This window comes from Conger conger, chromosome 11, assembly GCF_963514075.1.
Source record: "Conger conger chromosome 11, fConCon1.1, whole genome shotgun sequence".
NCBI lineage: Eukaryota > Metazoa > Chordata > Actinopteri > Anguilliformes > Congridae > Conger > Conger conger.
Window position 1 is genome coordinate 29,641,246 of NC_083770.1, and position 26,387 is coordinate 29,667,632.

Sequence of the window (26,387 nt, forward strand, 5' to 3'; positions counted from 1 at the left end):
TGCTGTTTTTTTCTGTTTTGGTTACAGGCCTTTTTGAAGAGTGTGGAAGAGGTCCTGTCCTCACCGGGGTGGCCTGAAGAGGGGGAGGTAAGGCCCAACAGCCTGGCTGAGTGAGATGTGCTTGGCGTTTGAGCTGCCTCACATGATGGCTCAACACAAACAGATTTATGAACACAAGAATGCCTGGCGGGAGAGAAACATTTGAAACAAGGTTGTGGTTTCAGTGTGATTAACACAATGAACAAGCTCAGTTGTTTTTACATGAGCAAACTCTGAACCAGATGTTGGAGCCCTTGAGTACATTCCAGCCAAACAACACAGGAAAATCTCGAGCAGAATTTCACTAGAGGGATGCCTCCAAGTACAACAGACTTCTATAGTTATCTTTTCTGTCTAGCTTATGAATATTGCAATATACCTGCACCTTTCAGTGTCATACTAAGCAAGTTTCAGGTTTTCTTCTTCGCTGGTTTTGTGTTTCTGCAGCAGTCGACCCCCATGGTCAGTGGCTTAATCGAGACTGTGGACGAAGTCATGATCCAGATGGTGTCCAACCTGGAGACCAGTTCCCAGTCAGTTATTTCCATTGGCGGGAAGTCTTCTGTGGCAGGTCAGCATACGCTTTTGCATGTGCTTTGATAAAGTTTTGCATGTTGCTTGTATTTTGAACTGTACGAACCTTAAGGCTCAGAGCAAACGAGAGGCACTGATGACCTGTATGAAAAAACAAGCCAGTCAATCTGGAGTTTACTGGAAAACCAGGTTTAACGGACATTACAGGAGCATACCCATGGGTATATGGGGGGAGACTTTTTGTCCCAAGTTAGCTTTTTTGTAAACAACCATTTTTTCCACTCACAGGGACTGTCCTCACTTTGATCTTCAGAGTAATCACAGCTATCTGATCTTCGACACATAGATAGCACATATCCCCCCCGATAGTGAAGTTCTATCTCAGTACCACTTAAAAGTCAATATCTATTGTAGTTCTATCTCAGTACCAACCCCCCTCCATTTTCCTGCACAGACTACTCGCTGATGAAGATCCCACAGAACTACAATCTACCACTCTACCGCTTCCCCACGCAAGGAAAGAACTACATTTCTGTACCCGGGGAGGCCTTCACCCAACAGTGTAAGTTCTGATTTCCTGTTTCCTGTTTCCGCTGTCAAAAACCCCACCCACTACTCCTCCAGTGTGATAGATTTGAAACATCTGCCCCAAGATTGGAGCTATAGTGCAGAAATACATACTGTATCAAAAAAGCAATTCACCTTGTAACGTTTCTCAACACAGAGGTGCGGAATTTTCATAGTGTGCATCATACGAGGCACTCTATGGGAAGAATATGATCTGGCCAGTACACTGTTGAGTGTATTTAATTTCCTATGGTACTTTCTTCATCAAACAGTCACCTCAGTATAAATCAGCAATTCATGTTAGCTTGACACAGCTGTCTGTGTATATTGCCAAACTCAGCTAGTCAAGCGACACAAATTTGGCTGTCAATGACAAAATGATGTGGAAATAACAACATAAGGAAAGCATACATTTTTTAAGGATAAAGACTCTTGTGGCTTCATTTTCTGAAAGTGTCTGTAATTAGGCAGGTTTTAGTGTTGATGTAAAAATAAGTGCATACTAACATGGGGCAGGCCCTGGAATGTGTGTGCATCTGGCACCTCTGCCTCCTGACTGCTGGAGAGGTCTCGTTCATTAGTTCAGCAGCCAATAACAGCGCAAGGCACAATCCCCCATCATGCTTTAAAGCAGTTCTGAAGCTCATTTTACTTCCTGGAACTGTTTTAATTTAAAATCAGTTTTTTTACAGCCCAAGATATACCAATCACCATGGGAGCTGGGAGCACCAAACATATTTTATTAGTGTTTATGTAGCAGTCTTCACCCCACCTAGATCAATTATGTCTCATCTCCTCATCAATATTACAAATAACATAATCTGTAATCCATTTATTTTTGAGTGTGCTGTTTTATAAAAAGCGCACTTAAACTGTATTTGTGTCGCACTATTAACATAATCACACATTTTTCCTTGCTTGTTGGCTTTTTGCATTTTTGCCTTTTCTCTGCGGTGTATGGTGCTCCAAAGAAAGCACTGGTCATAGTAAAGACCACACCCAGAGAGACGGCTCACTGTTCAGTACAGGCAAATGGAAATAGGTAGCATTAAGGAAATTACCATAGTCATAGTCATATTCATTTATGATTATCATTTTTCTTCATTTCTCTTTAATGAGAGTATTACATTGTCTTGTAGAAGTGACCATGGTCACTTCTACAAGACAGTGTAATAAATGAGAGCTACTTTCAGGTACTTAACAGTGTCATCAGACAGGAATGCTCTTTTCATAAGATGGACTCATCTATTTACTTCTTTTTTGGAGGTCTTACTTGCTGAAGTTAGTTTGAATGCAGAGGCTCAGTAATTTCAGTTCACATTAAACATCGTTGTTTGACTTATGCAGAAGTTGGATTCCCCTGGCTCTACCTAGCCTCCAACCCGCTCCTAGTTACTCTAACATTTGACTGAACAATTTTAATGATCCATTAAAATACAATTATCAGAAATGGAATACAAACATTGCTGCTGGTGACATGGGTCCAATATTTAAGATGTAAGCCTGAACACATGGCGTGCTTCATTAAAAGCACCCAGTGGATGTTGTATAACACAATTAAGCACACACAAAGGTTATTGTTTTTCTTGGGTCAAGGTAATTCCAAGCTTTTAAAAGACGCTGAATGGTGGGAGGTGGAGATGCATTGAAGCTGATTTCAGGAGCGATGTATTACCTGAAATTTCTATATTATGTACCCTCAGTGAGCACTTTATTAGGTAGACCTGTACACCAGCTTGTTAATGCAAATATTTAATCAGCCAATCATGTGGCAGCAACTAACATAAATGGTCAAGAGGTCCAGCTGTTGTTCAGACCAGAATGGGGAAGAAATGTGATCTAAGTGACTTTGATCATGGAATGATTATTGCTGCCAGACAGGGTGGTTTGAGTATCTCAGAAACTGCTGATCTCGTTAATGAGAGAGATCAGAGGAGAAGGGCCAGAATGGTCAGAGCTGACAGGAAGGCGACAGTAATGCAAATAACCACACATTACACTGTGGCAGCAGCAGCAGAAGACCAATAAGTAAAAAAAGTCTAATAAATACCTAATAAAGTGCTCAGTGAGTGTATATTATATCTATATTTTTTGCACCTGGTTCCAATGCTATATTCAGCTGAGCGCAAATCCAAAAACCAATTGCTTGTTATTATGTATTTAAGACTATCTGGATTTAAACACACATTGATTTCTGATTTGATTTCTGATTTTATGATGATTGATTTTATTGATTTATTGAATCATTTATGATCCTATTTTTGTCATCATTTTTCTACATTTCTCTTTAATGAGAGTATTACCATTTTCCTGTGCGTAACACATTCTGAGGAGGTGGTCTGTCTTGAAGAAGTGACCACATTGTGCTGTGTTGGGTTTGGTTGTTTGACTTGGACTGTTGGGGCTGTGTGACTTGCATAATCTCCCATCACACACGTGGCCCTCGGACAACCCCTCCCTTGCACCTGGGTGTGAGCAAACAGCTCTCCCATTAGTTTCTCAGTGCCAATGCTAAGCAGCATTGGAGCGCTAATGAATTTCCTGTCCTTGCGAGTGTTTTATCAGCACACCAAAAAAAAAGAAGAAAGCCACGGGTCTCTGAGCCCTCTGTGTTCCTCACCCATCCCTTTATGATTCAAATATTTTTCTTCCTCTCTTTCTCTCTGTTTCTCACTCACCCATAGCTCAAACTACCATTGTAGGCCTGTTCTACCACACCATGCACAACTACTACAAAGAAATCAGCCCGCTGAAAACCAAGTAAGTGCCGTCACGCCTTGCCCTCGCAGGTTGCTAGAGATGACAAAAGTATTTTAGTATTTAGTCACTAATAATCAAGAGTTGTGTTGTTATCTGCGGTTCCCTAGGTCTTACATTCTCTCATGTGTTTATCAGCTGCGTTTGGCCTTTTCAGAAAGCCATTTAAAAATAAATTCACCCCTGACAGTATATGGTCGGTTAAACATTGCACACATTAGTGCCATCCCTGGCCTGGCTTGCTCTTAAGTTTTCGTGGAGCTGTCCGCAGGCAGTTCCTGCTGGAACAACTTCCTGTATGACTGGATAAGAGTGGCTGGTTCCAGCGATGCCCCTTGCTTCCTTTGGTACAGAGTGCGCCTGAGGGCGGCTGTCTTTATCGTCTCTTGCTCCCTTTCATCTCTCTGTTCGCCCTCCGCTATGAGACTGAGCCTCCACATTATGTCTTTCCCTCTGTGTTAGATGGACTGGATAATTTCCGTATCTGGCAGCCATCGGTTAAATTGTCCCCATTACGGCGGGGCTGGTGGGGGACGATTGAGCACTCCCCCTCTCCAGCCATACGTCAAGGGTTTTCAAACCCCTGGGGTCAAAATGCTATGTGAGCACAGGCCATTACATTTCCTTTATCACTGCCAAGTCTTGTACCTTCAGAGAGACACTGTTATAAACATTGTGAATGAGCGTCTTCCCTACATTGTATCTTTGTCTCGGTGGAGACCAACCATAGAATGTTTTTGGGTCACCTTATCAATTTCTTTAAAAACACAATTAAGCTGGTAAGTAATATTTTGTCATACTTTCCCTCCACACTGAGCAGCCATGATGACAGACACATTGGCTGTGTCACAGTCACAAAGGTGCATTATTGTACACAATATGAGAATTTAACATCACTTTTGAATGGAAGAGAAGCTTCAATTTTGTTCAGGGGATCTGAAGCTTGATTGATTTATTAGACACAAAATCGTGGAAGAATAGAAAATTCTATTCCATGGCCTGGAGTTGATGCAAAAAAAATAAAAAATAAAAAATAATTTTATTTTAAAAAAGGCAGTGGGTAGCACTGCCGCCTCACAGCAAGGAGGTCCTGGGTTTGAATCCCCGTCGGCCGGGGCCTTTCTGTGTGGAGTTTGCATGTTCTCCCCGTGTTCGTGTCGGTTTCCTCCGGGTACTCCGGTTTCCTCCCACAGTCCAAAGACATGCAGGTTAGGCTGATTGGAGAGTCTAAATTCCCCTTAGGTATGAGTGTGTGAGTGAATGGTGTGCGTGCCCTGCGATGGGCTGGCGACCTGCCCAGGGTGTATTCCTGCCTTTCGCCCAATGTATGCTGGGATAGACTCCAGCCCTCCTGCGACCCTGTTCAGGATAAGCGGGTTAGGATAATGAATATTTGAAGTATGAAATGTGGTGTTTTTTGTTGATTTATATTAGGTTGTTTTTGTATTACAGTTACATATGTATGTAGGTACTACTAATACATGCAGAATTGTTTTATCATGCTCATATTCTGTGAAAGATACTGGGACTGGAATCTGAAATGATGCAAGACACATATCAATTGATCAATCAATCTATGTAGTGTTGGTTAGTGGCTTTTTAATCTGATGTCAGCGAGAGTTTTTACTTGCATCCAATCCTGTGTGCCTAGCAGTGTCATCCTCACTATGATCACTTTGAAAAACGTGGCAGGAAGAACAATGAATTTAATCCAAAAAAAAAAAAAAAAAAAAAATATATATATATATATATATATATATATATATATATATATATTATTGCATAGTATTGCCAGTTTTGAATTTGTCCTGTTTATAAACCCTCAATAATATATATATATAAATAAATATACAGGACTGTGCAAAAGTCTTAGGCACTTGTATAACTTTCTGTACAGATACGATTCTTTCAAAAATTATTCAATGAAAGGTCCTAAATAAACATTCTATATATTTGACATTACATTTTAGTCATTTGGCAGAATAGTTCAAAACTGAATTAAATCAATGTTTTTTTTGACCACCCTTCGGCTTAAAACTGCATCACTTCACTTCTCCTGCAGTTCTATAAGACAATCAGCAGGGATGTTGTTCCAAGCATGTTGGCTCCTTGCTTCTGATCTTAGACAGCCTTGATTGAGTTTTTATGTAAAAAGTAGTCAATTGCATACAGTAATATGTAACTTTTTAAATTCAATACAAAAATGTCTCTGTAAAATTAAATGGAAAATGAATATTTGGAAATCTCAAATGTGTTATTTTATACTAACACACACACACACACACACACACATATCTAGCCTATTTGCAATAGATATGTGATTGTCTATTTTAAGTGGCTAACTTCTGTAGTCTGTAATGGCCATGTAGTATGTTTGCTCTGAAGGGGCTTTTCCCGCTACTGCTGTCTTTACTGAGTGTAAAGATGTGAGCCTGAAAGTCAGGCTAAGCAAATTCTTTTTGGCTTAAACACATCATTGGGCCCATTTGTGTTAACTTTCAGACATAACTACAGGAGTATGACTACTGCAAAAGTCATTGCATTTTGACAGTGTGACAGTATTTGATGAAGGATGTCTCCCAATAAGGGTGGGAGCTGAAGAGGGGGTGAAAACAGCCCTCCTGCGCTCTGATTTCAGGGTGAGGTTTTAGCAGGCCGGTGCCAGTTACCCGCTGACCCATAAGGAAGCTGGGGATACATTCTTCACAGTCAGAATGATGAATGAACGGAGCGAGGTATCACAGTCCCACTCTGCTGCTACGGCACACGTTGTGACAGCGCAGAACGCAGGAATGCGCGGAGCGTGCTTCACCGCAGGCTTCCGGCTCATTCTCCGCCACTTCCTGTCTCTCCTGCAGGATCAACGAGGCGGCCGACTATAAAGATCACAAGATCCAGGTCGCCAGTTTCCTCATCTCCCTGAAGGTGGAGCCCTCCCCCGCCCTGTCCGTTAACCTGTCGGGAGCACCTCTGATCAAAATCGTCCTCACGCACCTCCTGGTAAGCCGTGCCTGTTGGGAGATGTGCCCCTCCCACTTGCCCTGGAGAAGCTACTTTGGCTGAGTGTTTGCGGTCATCATTTCTAGAAACTTCTTCCTTTTTTCCCATTTTGCTTCTTCTACTGTCGGTGTCAAAAGGACAACATTTTCTGGGGACAAAAAACATTTAATTTGGAACTTGCCATGATACAGGGTGGAAAGCTTATTTTTTTTACTAGTATTTTTAACTTGTCTTTTCCTTTTATTTTTTCATAAAAAAATAGTGACAATCTCCCTTTGAACTCATGGCATTTGGTTCTTTTTTTGAAAAGTGTGTATTTTTGTTCCCCAACAGCAGTTTTGTTTTGTTAGATTGTTCGTATGGCAAGGATTAAGCAAAGGATGCATGTAGCTGCCAGGTTTCCATGGGAAATGCATGTGAAACCCTGAATGGAAAGCATTAATGCGAATGAGCCAATAATACAGTATGTGCACTGCATGGTTAACTCCATACCCAACGGAGTCCCAGTTTGCTGTTCACCTAGTACCATTTGGGGGAGATAAATTCTTTACTGGCTTAAAAATATTCAATTGCCATTTTTGTCGATAATTAATATAAGGTAATCTGTAATGTATTAATAATAACCACACACTGCTACATTTATATAAGACAAGTCTTCTTATTTTGTGTGTTTGACACTAACAGTTGATGGCAGATGCTGTCCATTTGGCTCTCTTAGAGTGCTTCTCCTGACATGAGAGCTTCCAGATATTGACCCGCCATTAAAATAAGTGACCATCAAACCTCTTTTCTTTCCCGAGAAAGAGGTTCCATGCTATTTAAATGAAAACCATGCCGGCTGCCTGAAACCATGGCAATATGCTTTGTTTTCTGCTTTTTTGCCCTGCGAGAGAAATGTTTATTTTGCAATAATCTGGCCTCATTCCTGTTGGATGATTACTGTGTGTGTTTTACCAGACACCCCTTGCCTTTGAGGGAGCGCCAGTGTGTATCGCCCTCGTTAGGAGGGGTTTGGAAGGCTTCTAGCTTTGAGCTGTGGGGTTAACAGGACCAGGTCGCTGAAAAGCGACTCCCACAATGATGAAAGGTGTCATATTAGGAAAGGAGCAAGGAGAACCTTCGACCGTGATTGTCCGGTGTCTGTCACTGCTAAAAAATGCGATGATGTAACTTTCTGTTCTTTTCCTTTCTTTTTTTCTAACAAGCCACACATAGAGCTTCAGAGCAGGTTATGCTCATAAAACTGATTGATTTTACGATTTTACATCTCACTGTTGTTCTGCCAGCGACTAGCATTTTATTTATTTATTTATTTATTTATTTATTCAAACAAATATTAAAGATATCATATGAGACTTTCTGAAACCTGCTTGTGAGCATGCATACATTTGTTTTTGTGACTTAAAGAAAGTGGGGAGGGGGCGATTATGTGAAAAATATGATGTCATTGAACTTAAGGCAGTGGAAGATTAGTGAAATGTGGCTATTTCCAGTTCCCAGAATTCCCAGTGCTCTGGGTACATACCACCCTCCGGACGATGAGAAAGGGAAAGCTGCTGTCCCAGGGAGGGGTAGACCTTTTTAGTCATTGTGCACTCCGCTCTGTCCCGTCTGTCAGAGTAACGGCCGTTTAGCCTTCTGCGTGAGGAAAGTGATTCATTTCCACACCTTGTGCAGTCCCAGTGGCTGTGAGTCTGAAAGGACAAATCCCAGCACTCCATTAAAGCTGAGGAGGGTTATTGTACTGCTGGCACACCTGGGGTAGCCATCCCATGCTTCTCAACCTCTTTCACCTCGCCATGGTTACCAAAGCCCCTCGCAATTAATAATGCAGAAGGACAATGCACCGTCAATCTTGTGCATTCCCCTTTCCAGTCTGCCCTGCACAGGGTACTTCTGATCGGCAGCCATGCTATACCAGCTAAGCAAATCACCAACTTGAAGTTGATGTCTGTCAAATAATTAGTTTTTAATTTCTGAATTGTTGCTTTTCCCCTTTCCTATATTTCTTGGCTGTATCTGAAATTCAGCTGGGCACTGTTCCAAGTTTTTGACCCGGCCACCCAGTTCTTAGTCATTAGCTTGACACACATTTACCACTGTGCTCAGTTTAATTTATGGCAGGCCCAGGTATGGCCGGACAAGGCTTTAGCTGATTTATGCATTCAATCGCCTGTCACATCTCTTGACAGAGGCAGCTTGGAGCATCACAGAGTTTCTGCACGAGATCTTGTGCAAATGTTGATCCGAGCTGCGGGCAGTGGCGCTGTGCGTTATCAATCAGGAGTGATCCCAGCCCCAATCCGAAGGAGGTGTTATCAGACCCATAAGGGTTCTGGGAGCGTTCCCACGGCATTCTCCTGTGGTGCTGATTTGGCCTTGGCTCCGGTTGTGATTTATTACTGTGTGATGAGCGTGTGTGTGTGTGTGTGTGTGTGTGTGTGTAGGTGGGGTTTGGGTAGATAGGGTCTGCAGTTAAACAGTAATGTATATATCAAAGCCTTATAGAGGAGGCATTAGGTGAGGAAATGGAAAGAATGATTTCATAAGGAATGTCAGTGTTGCTTATTGTTATAAAGGAAGGAATTAAAAAAAGATTTTTGCAGCCAGGGACTTCTTTCATAGCCTTATAAAGCAGGGACTGGGGTGCATGCAGGGACTGTCTCCTGGAGAAGCAGAGATGGCCTTCAGATGGATTCCTCACAGAAACATATCCAAGGGGGTGGTTTTCAGATTTAACCCCCCACAAAAAGAATTCGGGAGATGCATGTTTTCTTAGGGAAAACTGGAAATGTAATCATTCAACCCCCCTCCCCTCCCTGGTTGACATTTTTTTTCTTTTTGAGGGAGTCGGAATTTCAGACCCAGAGACTGTGCAAAACCCTTATAAACCAAAACTTCTTCAAGAATCCAGTGCTTGCGTTTTTATCTCATGTCAAGGTCTTTGAAAAATATTGTGATTACATATTTCATTGCTTTCCTTAATACAAAAATGAGTTTTACTTACTCTACTTAGCAGCTCCTCACATCCTTCCAAAGGGAAAGTTACACTGTGGCGGTGAGTCCTACAATACGTTTGTGCCCATTCAGAAAGAGTACCATAGTATATCATTGTGATGGACTTTGTTTTTAAGAAAATCTCCATTTCTCACTAAAGGTCACTGGGTTTATGTCCTGACATCGTTAATCGCAGTATTCTAAGCTGACTTCATTGTCTGCATGTCTGCCTCTTCTTGCTACCCCAGCAATGTAAAACTGAAGCTGCATTAGGGGCGGGGATGGTATTGTAGTGGTCTCATTGGTGTATTGCTGTCAGTACTCAAACAACACAGACTGTGGCATATGGAACACAAGTGAATGGCATGGATCCAGAAGTGAAATATCCAAAACTATCCATTTAGAACTGATCTTGAAAAGTTTCTGGATTTTTACCTTTCTGAACCCCTGAAAAACCCTGACAAATATGGTAACAAAGGTGCTTGTTCATTTTGTGGTTATGAATTCTTTGTCTGCTTGGGGTCTTGCAAATGGAATGCTGGCAGGTGCATCTTGAGGACTGTTGAACATCTGCATTATATACATTATATACATGTTTTTGAATGTAAGATACAGTTTTTACACACTTGTGAAGCCCAGTGGCACATTTAATGTGCTTGTGGACTATTAAGTAAAGATTCAACCAAAAGCTAAAAATATGTTAAAGAAGTTATTTTATTTGTATTTTATATTAATGGCTGAGATAAGAACTGTGAACTCCCTTTTTTTTTGGTCTAAAACAAAAAGTTAGTATCGTTTTTTACCACAATAATAGTGAGCCTTTATTGCCATGGGCTTTTTATAACTCCCAGAACACACCCAAACCCAGTGGGTAAGGCTCTCTCACTGTGGTCAGTGAGATGATCAGTTGCAGATGGAGGTCTGGCTTCTCTTGCGCACACCTCTCTCTTCCCCCTCTCCTACTTTCTCTCTCTCTTTCTCAAACTTTCTCTCATACTCTTTCACTCACTCTCACTCTTTCTCATTTTCTTTCTTTCACTCTCCCCTTTTCTCTGTCCTCCTATTCTTTCTTTCTTGCCAAATCTCCCATGCTCACCTGGGGTTGCGTTTCTCTTACCTTTCAAAGAGCAGCAAGCACTGGTTTGTTTGAGCCGTTTGCCATCGGTGAATAAACCCGTGCCATTCACAATTTGTTTTTTACATTTTTACAGACTACAATTGCAGCTCCCTTGTTATTTTTGGGAGCATAACTAAAATTAGCTTTAACTTAAAAATAGCACAGAAGAGGTTTTTTATGACCTTAAACAAAACCAACAGACGTGCAATAAATAAATGTGCTTATAATTTCCTGAGTACACAAATCCATTAGCCATATGCTTATGTATTAAAACGCCCCAGCTCGATCCTCAGTTCAGCTATGGACATGCAGATGTGGCCAGTAACATTATGCATAGTGCCTAACAGTGCCAGGAATCTATTTCTTGAAATAGAGATTTCAATATTTCCTGAAAATCCCCCAAAAATGCAATTTCCTGTCCCTGGGTATTGTTCATTTTAATGTTAGTAAAGATAAATAGCTTGTCTTGTTTACAGTGAAAGATCATTTCCTGTTTGGACAGCAGTGTTAATACAACATTTCTATTATATACTGTAGATTCTCAGTGGAACACCTTTCCTACTTATGGAATGAATGAGTTCCAAATCTCTCGGCACTCAAAGGGAAATTCAAAACTTAAAACATGAGGTGTATGATTTTGCGTTTTTTTCCTTTGCACCTTCCACACGTCTATCGACACAACTGGAATGTTTTCTCAGCCTACCTACTAGCCCTCGCTCGAATTGCAGCTGTGCGGCTTGCCTTTCCCTGGACGCCATGACCTCATCCTAGACCGGAAAGTTCTGTCCAGAACGGCCCCATTTGTTTCAGCACAGATTGAGCTGTCCTCCTGTTTCTGGGAGTCCTGTCGCATTCCGCTTTCAGTTTGGTTGGTATGGCCGCCCATTAGCTCTGTAGCCCCTCTCTGTGGACCCTCGGGAGCCGTTAGCGAGCATGGGGGTGAGGGTGACATGCCGAGGAGCCTCACCGGTGATGATGACCTGACTCGTTTCTTTGGTCTTAGCCTGCCGCTCGGCCTCTTGTTACAATACACCCCTGTGTTTATGTCCCAGACACAGAGCAATAAAACTGTTCCTTTTATAGCTCAGCCAGCATTGTATAATGTCGCCCTATGCAATGTCACGTGTTTGGCCCTTTCGTTAGTTTTCTTGCAGAGAATGAAAACTTATCGATGTGATAAAACTTATTTTTTGTTCACTTTAACCCCTTAAGTCTCACCGGCCCAGGGCTATAAATAAGGTAATGTCAGTGTCCTTTTCACGATAAGTGTACAGCGGACCAAATGCATAATGGTTTAATTCTAAAAATCTGCTAACTCTGAGAAACATTGTACATTGTTTACTTTATTTACATACCTTTACTTTCTCTGGAGGAATTATCATTGTTGTCCGTTTCGCCATTGTATACTTCTACAAAAGTACTTGTACATAGTTCTATTATCTACGATTTGTATAAGCTCTATCAAACACAATGAGCCCAAGTACAACCGTGTCTGAACAGTATTTGTAATTTAAATGCGTTACCCCCATCCACGTGTTAGAAAATTCAGTATATTTCAGCTCATCACAGAAACGACTATAGGCAAGTTATTGAAGTGACGACTAAAAAGCATTTAGCTAATGACCTTATGTTTCCAATGATGCATAAGCTTGTGTCAAGAAAAGGGACAATCCTTAAGTGGTTAACGTATGCGTGTGTTCTGTATCAATATATGACAATATTCAGAACAGGAAATTGCTTTAATTGCAGGTTTCTCAAGCTGCAGAGCTCGATCACAATGTATTTCTCTTTGTGCGTGATGACTAGAGCAAGTGCTTGCTGAAGGGAGGACAGCATCTCTCTCCCACAATCATCCGGGAGAAAAATGAATGCTTGCAAAATTACACCCTGTCGTATTGCGTCTTCATAATTAGAGGACGTAGCGCGTAGCATGCATAGACGACAAGGAAGCAGATTGGCTGCTTGTTTATTTTTACATTTATCTCTATTTCATATTTGGGAGACAGATCCAAAGGCTCTTCAAATTTAGACCAGCTGCTCACTTTATTTAGACGCCAGGGCTCTGAAAATATGTTTGACCTCAGTGTGGTCGCCTGCTGTGCTTCAAGGTGACCGCAGTGCTGGTGCTCAGTCCAAGCGACCCTGTTTGTGAAGAACTCCCAAAGTGGATGTCTAGAGGGAGCAAGATTCGAGTCAGCCACTGTCACACCTCTCTCTTCTAGCTTTCCGTTGTTCTTATATCCCAGCTACCTCCAGAAAAGTTTGGCAGCTCTTTTAAAGCCAAAAATTCATTTTAAGCCAAAAACTTCACACATCAGCTGGGATGGAGAGGGTAAAACGATAGTGGATAATTCGATGGCTGGGTACAATGGGGGATACTTTGCGATTAGTATGTTTCCCACTGGGCTAGGACTCATTTGAGAGATTTATACAGTAAAGTACATTCATACAATTAAGTTTTATTTTGTTGTATTTTTTTCCCTCAATTGTCTTAGATGTAATTGTATCCCATCCTGTCTCCTCAACATCAGTATCAGTTTTGGAGGGCCTACTCCACCATTCATGCAGGCAGCCCCCATGCAGTCCACGTGCAGAGCTGCACAGTTGCATTCTGGGGAACTGTGGAATGTGGATTGCCGGCAGGCCTTAGGCGTCCAATCAAGCCCAGTCGAGAGGAGCCGCTATTGAGTGATGAAACGCCGGAACGCACTGCCAACTCAAATCTTCCCTCCCCAGACAGTAATGGAGGACTGTTATTCCTTGTTCTACTGGGCCATGCTCAGGAAATGGTATGCACGATTGTGCTGGAATGTGTTGACTTGCAGAATTTGAGAGCATATAGGCTCTCTCGCTGCAATCAAAGCTTGGGACCCAAATGGGCTGCAAAAATCTGATGTGTTGGACACAGAAAAGACTTACTGGGGGTCTGGGTAGGAGATGTGAAAGTGGCTTTGACTGTACAAAAAGGCAGCAAATTCTGGTTGAATTCATGTATTGTGTGTGAATGTGCGGTAGGGGGATTTGGTGCCCCACAACTTTGCGTCACAACATGCCGTTTGATGCTTTTCCATTTTTTCCTGTGGTGATTTTTACAGAAAAAGCTTTGTTAGAGATTATAGGAGCGGGCGTATCAGTACTTGAGCCAGCGCTTTGCAGTTGGCAGTCCTTTCGGCTGAGTGCCATTCTTGCGCACTGACGAGAGATGGAGAGACGACTCTGTGGCTAATTACCAGTACGTGCCACACATCTCTTCGCTCTGACGTTACGCAACAGGCGGCTGTATAATGGCGAAGGAGATATGAAGTCATTGCAGCTGACAGTCGCCACATGCCCAGCAGAAATTAATGACATCATTGTTAACCCTCGTAGTGCCGTGCGCTCCTCCTCCCCACCATTGATTTTTTCAGCCCTGCTTCTGTTGGGCTGTTGCGACTGCGTTAAAATTCTCATTTCAACTGTTCTCAGTAAAGCATTCTTGAATAACACCAGTGTTTCTGGAGCATCATACGCATTATTCCTCCATAAGTAAGCCTAATGAAAACAACCCGAACTGAAAATTGAAAATTGAGAACACTGAAAATGACTGGAAAACGCTAGTTCCTTGGTTTATCTTCCCGCAATCATTGGTCTTTCTTTTCTTTTTTTCAGTTGCTAAAACAGACTAGCAGCACCTACTGGTAGGGAGAGTTGTTTTCTCTGCGCAGAACATCGGCCGTCGGCTGTCGTCTTTGCAGTGTGTTTCGGTGCAGTTTATATGGCCTTGTGAGGCAACTTGAGGCAAAACAGAGATTTGACTGTGGCCTTGGTTGCTGCTAGTTCTTTGACGTTGGTTTGGTGTGTCATTTAGAGATTCAGTAACACTTTACAATAAGTTATTGCCAATTCATATTGAACTGAAAAAGTCAGTTAATGTATTAGTTAATACTTAACTCATTTATCCTATGGTTTGCTAATGCATAAATATTACATAACAAATATGTTAGTTAGTTGTTAACAAATGCATTAACTAATGAAAAGTTAATTAAATTTTCCAACAAGTCATTAATGTTAACAACTACATTAGTTAATGCAAATTCATGAACCTTATTGCAAAGTGTGACCAGGGATTCTTTTGAACCTAAGCTCTTTGTTTCCCGATTAACCTACTCCTATACCTAATTGAGCACAGTAAGAGCTGCACATCTGAGATTCTCAGTGAGGAGGAGCTGCCCCCCCCATCCTGGGCTGTAATTGTGGAGTTGAACCCCCCCCCCCCCCCCCCTCTCTCTATAATGAAGGTTTGAAGTCATTTCCAAGTCTTTCTGTGAGGACCTCTGTTGTTAATAAACTGCTGGCGCAGTCATGTAGAAGAAAGGGTACAAAAGAATGCTAAAGTACAGACCTCAATCAAATTCAATTAGGATTCAAGAGGTTTTCTGAGGAATGCACCAGGTTTTCTGAGGGAACAAAATCACTTTCTCGGTTACGTGCTCTCCAGCACCGTTTTCAGTAATACTGGGCTTCCTGAATGACGTAGCTGTTGTGGCTTTGAGTCGTGCTGATAAGCGGCCTGATGAATACGCAGCAGGCCTGCATCACATTTGTTTCTTATTTATTATTTTCTTCTGTAACCCGGAGGTCTTCATGCGGAAAATCAGTTTCTGATGACGCACCTTGAGGACTTTGGAAACAGTGGAAAAACAATGGTGAGTGAGGAGAGGGAGAGTTGATCAGAGCGCTCTTTCCTTCCCCCTCTTCCTCCTGCTCCTTTGTGAAACGCTGTGTGAGTAGCTTCGCCCAGCTGTTTTAATTTGTTTTAATGTTGAGAAACCTTGGTTATTAAGTCCTGCCAGCGTCTCTCACAGCTCTTTAAAAGCAGCCTAACGCCGGGCGGATCGTGTGATGTGTGCCGCACGCGGCCCTGTTCAGCTCCTCATTCTCACTCCCCACAGCCAGTCGCCGTTTTTAGACACCTCTGAGCGCAACCTGACAAACGCACGGGCGAATGTGTTAAACGCACGGAGCACAGATGCGAGGATGACCACTCCAGGAAGGTTGGGCCGCAGACATGATGATGACGTGGCATTCCTCCTCTCTTTACTGCTGCGCGCTAAAGTTTTCCAGTGAAAGAGGCAAATTGAGACCATCTCACAATTTTCTCGATCAACACCTATGGAATATAAAGAGAGAGGGGGAAAAGTATGGCTTTATTCACCAGCCTTTTAAAAAATCCTGTTTTTGTAAAAAATTGGACCATGGAGCCAAAATGATTTAACCCAGAACGAAGGCCAAGCCCCAATTACCACGTTCACATTCTTTAAGCCATTAGCTCACTGTCACAGGGGAGTCAAAATCAGGATTTTTGGAATTACGTGGAAAAAGTGAGTTATATAAAAATAAAAAAATTAAACGCTTTAAGACAGTAAGGAGCCTCACTACAATGGCACATGATGCAATAATCACCTTCACAAAGTGCAGGATATGTTGTTCTCTAATGATCTTGTTAAAGCCAGTGCCCATTTTAGACATTTATTGGTCTCACAGCAGCAATTGAGCAATACCTGTTATGTAAAAACAATAAAGGAATACATTATTTTATTCATCGAAACCTAAAAAAGGCTTGTGACTTGTGTGGAGCTTAGAACTGGGCCAAATTGTCTTGTTAGCACAGAGAAAGTAGTGGGGACTCACTGAACTGAATCAATGACCTGCCAAGAGTTTCTCTCTTTGATTTGTGGGGCCCTTTGGGGAATCCTCTGTCATTTTCCCCAGTCCCTCCATGGCTCTGCGCAGCAAACATGCCACATCAGCAAGACTTGTAGAGGGTGATTGCCAGACCTGAGAACCAAGATGGAGACTACATAATAAATCTTACTTCAGCTCTCGTGCAACACGGTTTCACCCATCGATCCGTTTAGCTAACCGCTGGTTCAATTAAGTCAACTGCAGTGCTTCAGGGGCATTGCGTGTTTGTTCCAAGCCATTTCTGACTTGCTTAAAACTGAGGTCATTGCTCGCTCGAGTCGCTCAAAGTGTTTTGATGGTGAATTATGTTGCCCTTGTGTAATAGAAGAGAAAAAATCTGTTGGGCTATGGTGTGGTTAGCAGAGATACAACTGGACTTCAGCGATTAGTGGTGTCAAAGTCAGCCACAGCATTGCACTCTGTGTACAGATGTTTGGTCGTCATGGTGCTTACTGAGAACCCTTTCATGTGAAACCCCATGGCACCAGGGGTAATGGCTTTATAATGGCAGGGAAATATTTTTCTGCTTAAAATGACACAGTTTTATGTTTATTATGTTTCATTGATTATTGGTTTAGTAAATGTATACATTTTTTAAAGATACTAGAGAGTGACTGATGCTCAAGAATGCAATACCTTCTCAACATGCACAAGGCATGGAAAATGAACATTGTGTGAGCAATAAAAAACATGGATGAAAGACAATCTTTTGTCTGGGGATGTCTGGGGATCTCACACCATACAAACAACACAATAATATTGTGATATTTCCTATTTTCAGAATAAAGAACAGTACAGTCTTGCCTCAAATCAGAGCAACACGGTCTTCCTCTACTGTGCCTTCCTAGACTACAGGTGAGTTGTTAACAATGGTCTTGGGTCTTTGATTTACATGATTAAGATATTGAAATCTTGAAATATTATCACATGCAGATTTAAGTTGATTCAGTCCAGTCTTATCTCAAAAGGGCTGGTTCGGTACTGGTTTTAGCTTAAGAGGATTGTTCAATTGTTGCAGGTAAATGTGTAACAGTGAATATTAAATAGCAAACAATACAGTACTTAAAACATCTTGTAAAATATTTTTTCTGAAGCATTTGCAAGATTTGTACATCATTGTCAGCTACTGAGCGAGCGAGGAGTGGTGTGAATGGGTCAAACGCGGATCAAGCCCATGCTGCAAGATTTCCCATCATTGGGCTATCAATTCCTGAGTCAAACGTGTTAAGCCAGTGTAATGGCAAACTTCATCATATCCGCTAGCCAGCTGGCTACTGAGCTAACGGATATAATGACCGTAATGTGGTGTGAATGGGTCAAACGCAGGTCAAACCCATGTTCAATATTCTGTGCCAACCCTGACACAGAATATTGAGCACGTATAACCTTGTTTTTGTCAGGTTTTTGGGAAGCAAATAGCTCTTCTTACGGCTTAAAAAAAAAAAAAAAAAATCTCCAAATGTTGCAGTGTGCATTTTGGCTCAGGGCCCATGGCATTCCTTGCTTCTCTCCCTGTGGGTTGTGAAAACAATTCCAAAAATATGACATGCTTGTTACAGACGAGCGCTCTCCTGTTCTCAAATATTCTGGGGGGAATTCTGTCATTCATTAGCTGGTCTCTGAGGAGCAGCTCTGTATGTTTAGCGGCTGAATCTGGAATAGTGAGTGATGAGTGATAAGTGAACTCAGCCAAGGGCTTGTGTTGTCCATCAGTAACAAGGAAGGCGTGTGGTCCAACGAGGGCTGTGTCCGGTCTGGTGGGAACCTGACGTACTCTGTCTGTCTGTGTAACCACCTCACCAACTTCGCCATTCTCATGCAGGTGGTGCCAGTGAAGGTAAGAGCTTCTCTTATGTGATGCCCGTCCCACAAACATGGTTAAGCAATGTGCCTTACTGATGCAGCTGCTTTTAGGGATTCTTAAACTGTGGTGTGGGGACCCAGGAGAACCCTGAAGGACTCCTGCCAAGGGGTCCTCAGCAAAATAGGAATGATATTTTATATTTTTACCTTTTTAAGATCAAATTCATTGCAGTCTGTAGTGGGTTTTGGATACAAGTGTCAGCATTCACTGTCATTATTTTTATTGAGGTGGGTGTCCCCAGCCATAATCTGCTGATTCTAGGGGCCTTGATTATAAACAGTTTGGGAACCTCTGCTGTACACTATGTGTAGGCAACCCTGTTCTTTAAATGTGCAGAACACTCCCTCTGTTAAGTCTGTAATTAGGTAGGTCATGCTTGTAGCAATGTTCTCAAGGGGGTTTGACTATTTAATTACTAGAAAAGTCAAAAGGAAAAGGTTTTCCTATTTAGGTGTCCTAGAGCCAAGTTTTCCTTCTTGGTATAGATGGTACAGGTAAGTACTTTGTTCAGTTGTGTCCTATTACATGGCCACGATGATAAGCTACTGTAGGAGGAAGCTAGATGGCACTGTTTCTTGAGAATTTGAGTGTTTTGGCACTCGAGCCTTTGGGATATTTGTGACCATGTAGTAAAAGCTTCTGCTTTAGTGGTGGTTTATTATTAAAACACTGTGGCCTACCATGATGAAGTGTGCTTTTTGGGGTTCTGTGTGGACTCTCTCTGAGGGTGAGGGGCCCTGGTGTAGTCCAGTGGCTATTTTTTGCTCCATTTTGTACTGCTCCATTTTGTACTGAGGTTGTTTTCTGATGTGGATGTAGAGGGCACAGAAAACTACCATGACTGAGAGTTTGAGAACACCCTACAGATGTTGAGTAGTTGCTTCCCTGCTTCTTGACTAAAAGGTGTGGGGAAAAAACAGTGTGAATATACATTTTCACAGGTGAATAAACTCAGGTGAAAGGGAGCTGCGTATTGTTACAGATCCCGTTGCCATGTGCCAAGCACCATTTATAGAGTAAAGGTTTTTACAAGTGTATTTTATTGCAGACAGGAGATGGAATAGAAACCAAGCTAAGGTCAAAGCCAAGGAAAGGTTTTATGTCTGCTGTAGACGGGCTTTGGCTTAAAATAATGTCATCATCTTTTTCAAGAATGAAAGTGTCATTTTTTTGGTGGGGTAGGAAGGGTATATTTTGAAGGGAGATACAGAACAGAATCTCCAGTAAGTGTTAGTGCAGACAAGTAGCTAAGCAAAGGCAAACATCCTTGCAAAAAGTTTACAAATGCTAGCATCCTAGCTAGCTGACATTAATCGTGTAAGAAAGCTTAATGACCCTACACCAGGAAAACATTGTCCTGGACTTGACCCTAGTTTGTGGTACAATACCAGCCTTAATTCAATATAAATATATAATTCAGTACAAAATCTAATGAACAAATACAAATTGTGCATGTCCCTGTAATAGGCAAGCACGCAAATGGATAATTTGGAGTTAAGTACATACATGTGGAAACGCATTGAGATAGGCAGTGAGAGATGTCAGCTGGCAGCTGGATACACTCATATCTGACGGGGAGGTGTAAGTCTGGCAAGCCTGCTGTTCAGAGACCAGCTGTTTGTGCCTGTCTCAGGGGTTCACATACTGCCTTCCCTCAAACAGCTCTACCGACCCCCCCGCCTCTGATGGGGAAGTTAGTGCCAGAGGCCCCCAACAGTGTGACTGTCTCTCAGCACTGATGTCCTGTCCGCTTAGGCCTGGACTCAGTCAATGTTTGTCCATAACTGTTTTTGTTTTATGATTGTGGAACTGTGAATAAAAATGTGATTATGCAGCTAAAATCAAGCACCAGTGTTGATTAAATCCAGAAAAAATAGTCACAATCCCAAGAACATTTCCCCCAAAAAATAAAAAAATAAACCGCTCCTGTCCATTGTCTCAGTTTTGAAGATGGGCAGCGGTCCTGCTCTCAGTGACAGTAGGATTGTCAGAATGAGCGCGGGGTTGTTTTTGTCTTCGTAGAAGCCAGCACAGAGTGAGCATGCTCTGGAAAGTAGAGCGCTATTAAGATCTGCTCCCACAGCTGCAGCTGAATGAAAAACTAGCTGAATGGAGCAGGTGCTCAAGTCTGGAAGAGATGAAGAAGACCAGTGCAGAACATGAGCACTGTAGCACAGGGTAATAATAAGGGTCATAATGTCTGCACCCCAATTATGTGGGTTTTTATTTATTTGCATTAGGCATTAGTTTTCATAAATAAATGTAATGAATCTGAGGCACTTATTTCAGATACTTTATTTTTTTTATTTTTTTTATTCACAGATTAGTTGTGAGTGACTGTTCAGTAATTTGTTAATGCAGTCATGTACTGTATTTGGTTTTATTTGGATGTTGAAGCTTGAAAGGTTTGATAGGTTTTGTACATTTTAGATGTCGTTCAACGAAAAAGGAAACGGTTCTATATTTATCAGTTCCATTCTTGAGCAATCTGCTTGTTTAAATCTCAGGTTCCTGTTTACATCCTCATTTCATAATCTGTTTATTGTAGTCCCATTATCTCTGCCCTGTGTTGATTTGTAGGATAATTGTCTTGGAAACAGAGTTTACAGAATATCTGAAGATACTTTGAGGTTGTAGCAAATTGGTAATATGCCTGGCATCCTCTTAGCTTTCCCGTGTGTGAGCTTTATGTATAATGTGTGTGTTTTTTTGATGGTGGAAATAAAGGTTCCCCATTTATAGATGTCCATGTTTTACACAGACTCACTGAGATGCATGAGAGACAAACCCTCAGCAGTGTTGGCTCCCAGTAATGCAGCTTTGATGCAGTGTACCTCAAAAAGGCTTTAATTTGTGGCCATCTCCATCCTCCCCAAGCGAGTGAACACCCCCGGCTTGCCATTTTTGGAAAGTCTCGGTTTCTAGGTCAACTTAATTATAAGGCACCCAAAATGTAATATCTAAATGTCTACATCCAAACCAAAAACTCAAAATAACTTACTTCCAAAAAAAAAAAAAAAAAAAACCTGCATAAACGAATGTGCTCATTGCTAGCAGTGTGATCTATGGTTACAATACAAGCCCTAAAATACTGTTTGTGGTTTAAGTGTAGTAGATGAGAAGTTAGGGTTTTGTATGAACATACTATTTTCTCCTATCATGACTTGGCTCGGCAAGCATTCCATCAGTGAGAAAGGAGCAATATTAGGGTCTGTCCCATCCCAGAGTTTGGCCAAGAGCCTTGAGAGACGTGACAGACCCTGCCTGACCCTCATTAGTCAGGGAAAAGCACTACAGTTGGGCCTCTGTGGCAGAGTAATGATGGGGGTCTCCCCTGCAGAGATACAGCAGGGCTGTGAGACTAAGCTCCCTGTGGACATTTCTCCTGCCAAAGTGAAGAAAGAGACATGGCCCACAGGATTATTACCCCCTGTGCAGAATCTTCCACATTCAGAGCTAACCCACACACACAAACAATCTGTGTTTTTCACAATGTTCTCACTGCTCATTCTCAAAGATAAGACTCTCTCTCCCTCTCTCCATACAGTTAAGTTCAGTTCAGTTCAGTGGTGCTTTATTGGCAGGACAACCAAGGTAATATTGCCAATGGACACACATACATGCACGCATACACACACACACACACACACACATACATACACGCAATGACGCCTTGCTTACCTGCCACATATGGGTGGAGGCAGTGGTCAATTACCAGGGATTAGCCTATGTATGTATGTATGTGGATATGTTTGTATATAATATGTTTCTGTGCTCAGTGGCAGTCCCAATAGCTCATTATTTTGATGTAATGGTTCACAGTAGTGTAACAATCAGAGAGCTGTATCATGTCTCCAGTAAAGTGCACTTGTCACCAGTGCATTTCATATGAAGTGTCAGTGGTATGAAATAATTATTAACTCAGAAAATGATTGGGTCAGGGACATGCTCATTCCACTGCTGGTCATTTCCCTCACTTTTGTTAAATAGCTTATATGATGATTATAGTCAATATTGAAAAGGGAAGTGAATCCTGAATTGGACAAGGTTGTACAGATAATGTTTTTTTGCAACTGACATTGTGATTGCAATGTTCACAATGTGAAATTTAAGGTGTAGTCTGTGAGTTTCTGAATACCCTTGAAGTCCTGCAGATGGTGCTGTGTGTCCATGATTCAAGCTCTGCCTACCCATAATGCACTGATAACTCAGGTGAGGCAGGATGAGGTAAGACATTCCTCGTGCAAGACAGTTTCTTTGCATCGCAAACAACTGCTATTGTACGAGCAGAATTATGTGGAAAGGTTTTGGAATACGCATTTATTATTTTTCAGTTTGTCTGAGATGTCATGTAGCTATATAAACTATTGGACATTCCAGGAATCTTTTGTTCCTAGTCCAAAAAAACATTTATTTTACTTTAAGTTGAGCAAATCCGTTGAAACTCATTTAATTTGTGCTTTTATTTTGTTTAAGCAATATATTAAACTGTCAAGGCTAATATGCTGAATTATGTGAGTCATGGGGTATTTCAGAGAGATTTATGTTGCTCACCTTAGCTTACCTTTGAAGTATTGTTCTCATTGCAGACCCTTGCATAATACTAATGAGCTATTCATAGAATTGCTTGGTATAACTTTTAACTTTTGTTAACTTTGAAGTTCAAATGCACATTTTACACAGATCCTGTGTAAATGTGTATTTGAACCACCATTCCCCTCATTACTAGTAAGAGATGGCCATTAAGAAGAGCATTGCTTTTGCTTTCCCTATTATGTACCATGGAGGGAATGCAAAACAATTGACTCTGCATGGCCCCTAAGATGAAAGAAAATATATGCAGGGATACAGGGACCACGGGCAGTACTGTTGCATAATTTTGTCTTTCTGTATTGAATCCATTGCAGCCTACCCATCTGACTGTGAAATGTTTTTAAGATGAAGAGAATCTGTTTCCAGTGTTATTTTGATACATAGAGGTGAACTTAGATAAGAACTTTTATTGTTGTATATAACTCTGGCCAAACTGGTGTACTGTTCAGAATCATCACAAGATGAAGCTTCCACAATCCGCACTGGAAGGATTACATTAAAATCCCCTTTTCTGAGAGGTATCTTAAAAAAAATATGTTTTTCTGTGGAGAAATTGACCTCATGTTGATATACCCTGATGCATTTAATACATGGTTATGCTACTAATACCTCATGTATCCATACCGCATTTAATTTTAAACAATTTACCTAAGCTTGAATGTTGGTGTAATATGCTAGTTATTCTGCAAGGTAAGTGGTTAGCAAAGTGGCTTCAGGTCTCTGGATTGAGGATAATTCATGTGGGATGGTTTTTCATAGCACAGGAAATGTATTTGATTGCACCGATACAGTAAATGGGATGAGAGAATTCTTAGCGTCAAATGTTTTCAGACCGATTAAGCAGAGCAATGTCACATATTAGAAATGAACACTTCCTTGAGAGTTTTTAGATGTTCGGTCAATCTCCCTCACTCAGGGCATTAGAGTTACTTGGCTTGCTGTTACTTTCCATTTCGTAGAGAGGCATTGCCAAAGGCATGATATATCATAATGCTGGATATCTCCTCGTGATATTGTCTCAATTTAAACAAGTGGGGCAGGGACTGTGACTGTGTCTCTTTCTAAAAATGGTGGGGACTGTGATTGTTCCTATAATGGCCATTACTGTTCCCTTTCTCAGTAGGGATGTCCAAGCATGCAGTCCTTTGATGCAACTGAGTGAACAACCAAGATGATAACCGTGATTGGACCGGTGCTTAAAACAAGAAACTAAATACGCATAACAGTAGTAAATTGATTGATTGAATTTATTTTATTATTACAATAGAATCACACACAGCCTTGAAGGCATGTGCTCTAATGATTACACTTTACAATTATTGAAGATAACGTTAAGGATGGTCATTAAAAGGATAGCCATTGACATCAATGTTTTGAACGCGAGCTCAGCCAGAGACCTGAAAGTATGAGCTACGGTCCCTCAAATAAATACCTGTGCTGTTAAGACATCCAGCTTGTGCTTTGTAGAACACAGACCTGGATTATTGGAGGTTTAAAGGTGTGTGCCCAGGACCCAGGGGGAGAAGAACGCTCGACTGGTAGTAACCAGAACATGCAGGCCAGACGATGTCCCAGAATCACTCCTGAAATGCTGGATCTGCACATGAAAACCTCCAGCACCACATCACTACCCCCTTTAGACTGAACGCTGGATATTTATGCTGCGTTGGTTGTTGTTAGTTCTGTTGTCAGTGGGGACAACAGGCCCCTCAGTGGAGTTGATTTGCAGTCTTGTTAATGATATTACAAGAGGGCTCTTGCATAGCATAATGGTAATTAATTGAGATAATTGTGTATCTGTTATGGCTGGAGCACAAGCAAATAACTGTAATCTATCAAAATAAGTCAAGTGAAATGGATTAGAAGGAAGATGGTCAAGGCAATAGTACAGTAATATAAAAAAAGGAAGGAGGATGATTAATTATTACCGTGATACTTAAGCTATGCCAAAGAGCACAAGAAGGCCAACATTAAACTGGCAGGAACATGGACAATAATCACATTAGCTTGACATAAACACTTTTTAATCTGGAGTGCTGTATGAATTGATGTTACAATTCTTCAGAAATGACAGTAGATGAGTTTGAGGCAGCACCTGGCTACTAGGATCATTCACATCCCATCTTTCATAGTCCCATGTGTGCGCGTTTGAGTTTTTCCTGCAGAAACATTGAAATATTCTTTACAGTCCTGTAGAGAGCTGTTATGTCGATCCACTGAAATGATGTTATGTAATATTTTGTGCTGGAGCATAGATACTTTTATTTTATTGCTCCCTAAACAATTTAATAGAACACATGAAAAGCATTACAACAAAATGATCAATGTGTAAAGACACAATATATTTGGTTGAAATGTATTGATTGCCAACAGTAGCACAGTTATGTGGAGGAATTGGAGCTGATTGGAGGTTTTGGCTGTGAATTCAATTTCATGGTTTAATGGAAACAAACCAGTTATATGGTTGCGTTTATATTTTGGATGTCTTTCTGCTGAGTATTTAATTTTCCAGCTTGGCATGGGGATTTCACAGCTTCTTCAAACTTGTGGACAATGTGTGAAATACAGTTCTTCAATGGGCATGTTGACAGGTTTGTGAAAACAGGGTTAGAATGAAGCTTTTTAGCTGGATTAAAAAAGCTTTTTGCTTGTCAAGGGAGCTGTACTGAAAGAATGCCTTCTACTTAGTGAATCAAGCCAGAGTAGAGTAGAGTGCCAGGGTGCTCTTTGAACCTGAGGAACATTGAATAAAACAAAAGTAAGGGAAGAGGGAATACAAAGCCCACTTCAACAAGTGAGGAAAATATGAATGACTGTTTACAGGTGTCCAAGGCGCTTAAGACAGGAGGACAAATGCCTCAAATAAGCCTTTATTTTGCCACTTTTAGACCTGTGCCCTTCTTTTTATTTTGATACGCAGCTCACCGAGGCCCACCAGGTAGCACTGTCCACCATCAGCTACATCGGCTGCTCCATCTCCATCTTCTGCCTGGCCATCACCCTGGTGACCTTTGCCATCCTTTCGTGAGTGTCCTGTTGTACTCCATTACTTCACTGAAGTGCGCAACAGTATGCAAATTCTCAACCCCCACGTTTTCAGACATTTGTTGTTATTGGAGCAAGTCAAGTGTTGTCTTTTGCATATTTTGCAAAATGTCTCCAAAGATTTAATATAACACTTTGCAGCATTATTTA

The 26,387-nt window shown here is 41.4% G+C and overlaps 1 protein-coding gene across 3 annotated transcripts in view; it reads left to right on the plus strand.

Annotated features, from left to right (window-relative positions):
• The window catches only part of adgrd1 (adhesion G protein-coupled receptor D1), a 52,682-nt gene that overhangs the window by 9,373 nt on the left and 16,922 nt on the right, over window positions 1–26,387 (plus strand). For all 3 annotated transcript variants that reach the window (XM_061260527.1, XM_061260528.1, XM_061260529.1), the window contains 8 exons: window positions 28–87; window positions 487–610; window positions 1,028–1,135; window positions 3,825–3,900; window positions 6,756–6,897; window positions 17,517–17,590; window positions 18,449–18,572; window positions 26,113–26,216. In XM_061260527.1, coding sequence (XP_061116511.1) covers window positions 28–87; window positions 487–610; window positions 1,028–1,135; window positions 3,825–3,900; window positions 6,756–6,897; window positions 17,517–17,590; window positions 18,449–18,572; window positions 26,113–26,216 — 812 coding nt within the window. The remainder of the gene's footprint in view (window positions 1–27; window positions 88–486; window positions 611–1,027; window positions 1,136–3,824; window positions 3,901–6,755; window positions 6,898–17,516; window positions 17,591–18,448; window positions 18,573–26,112; window positions 26,217–26,387) is intronic.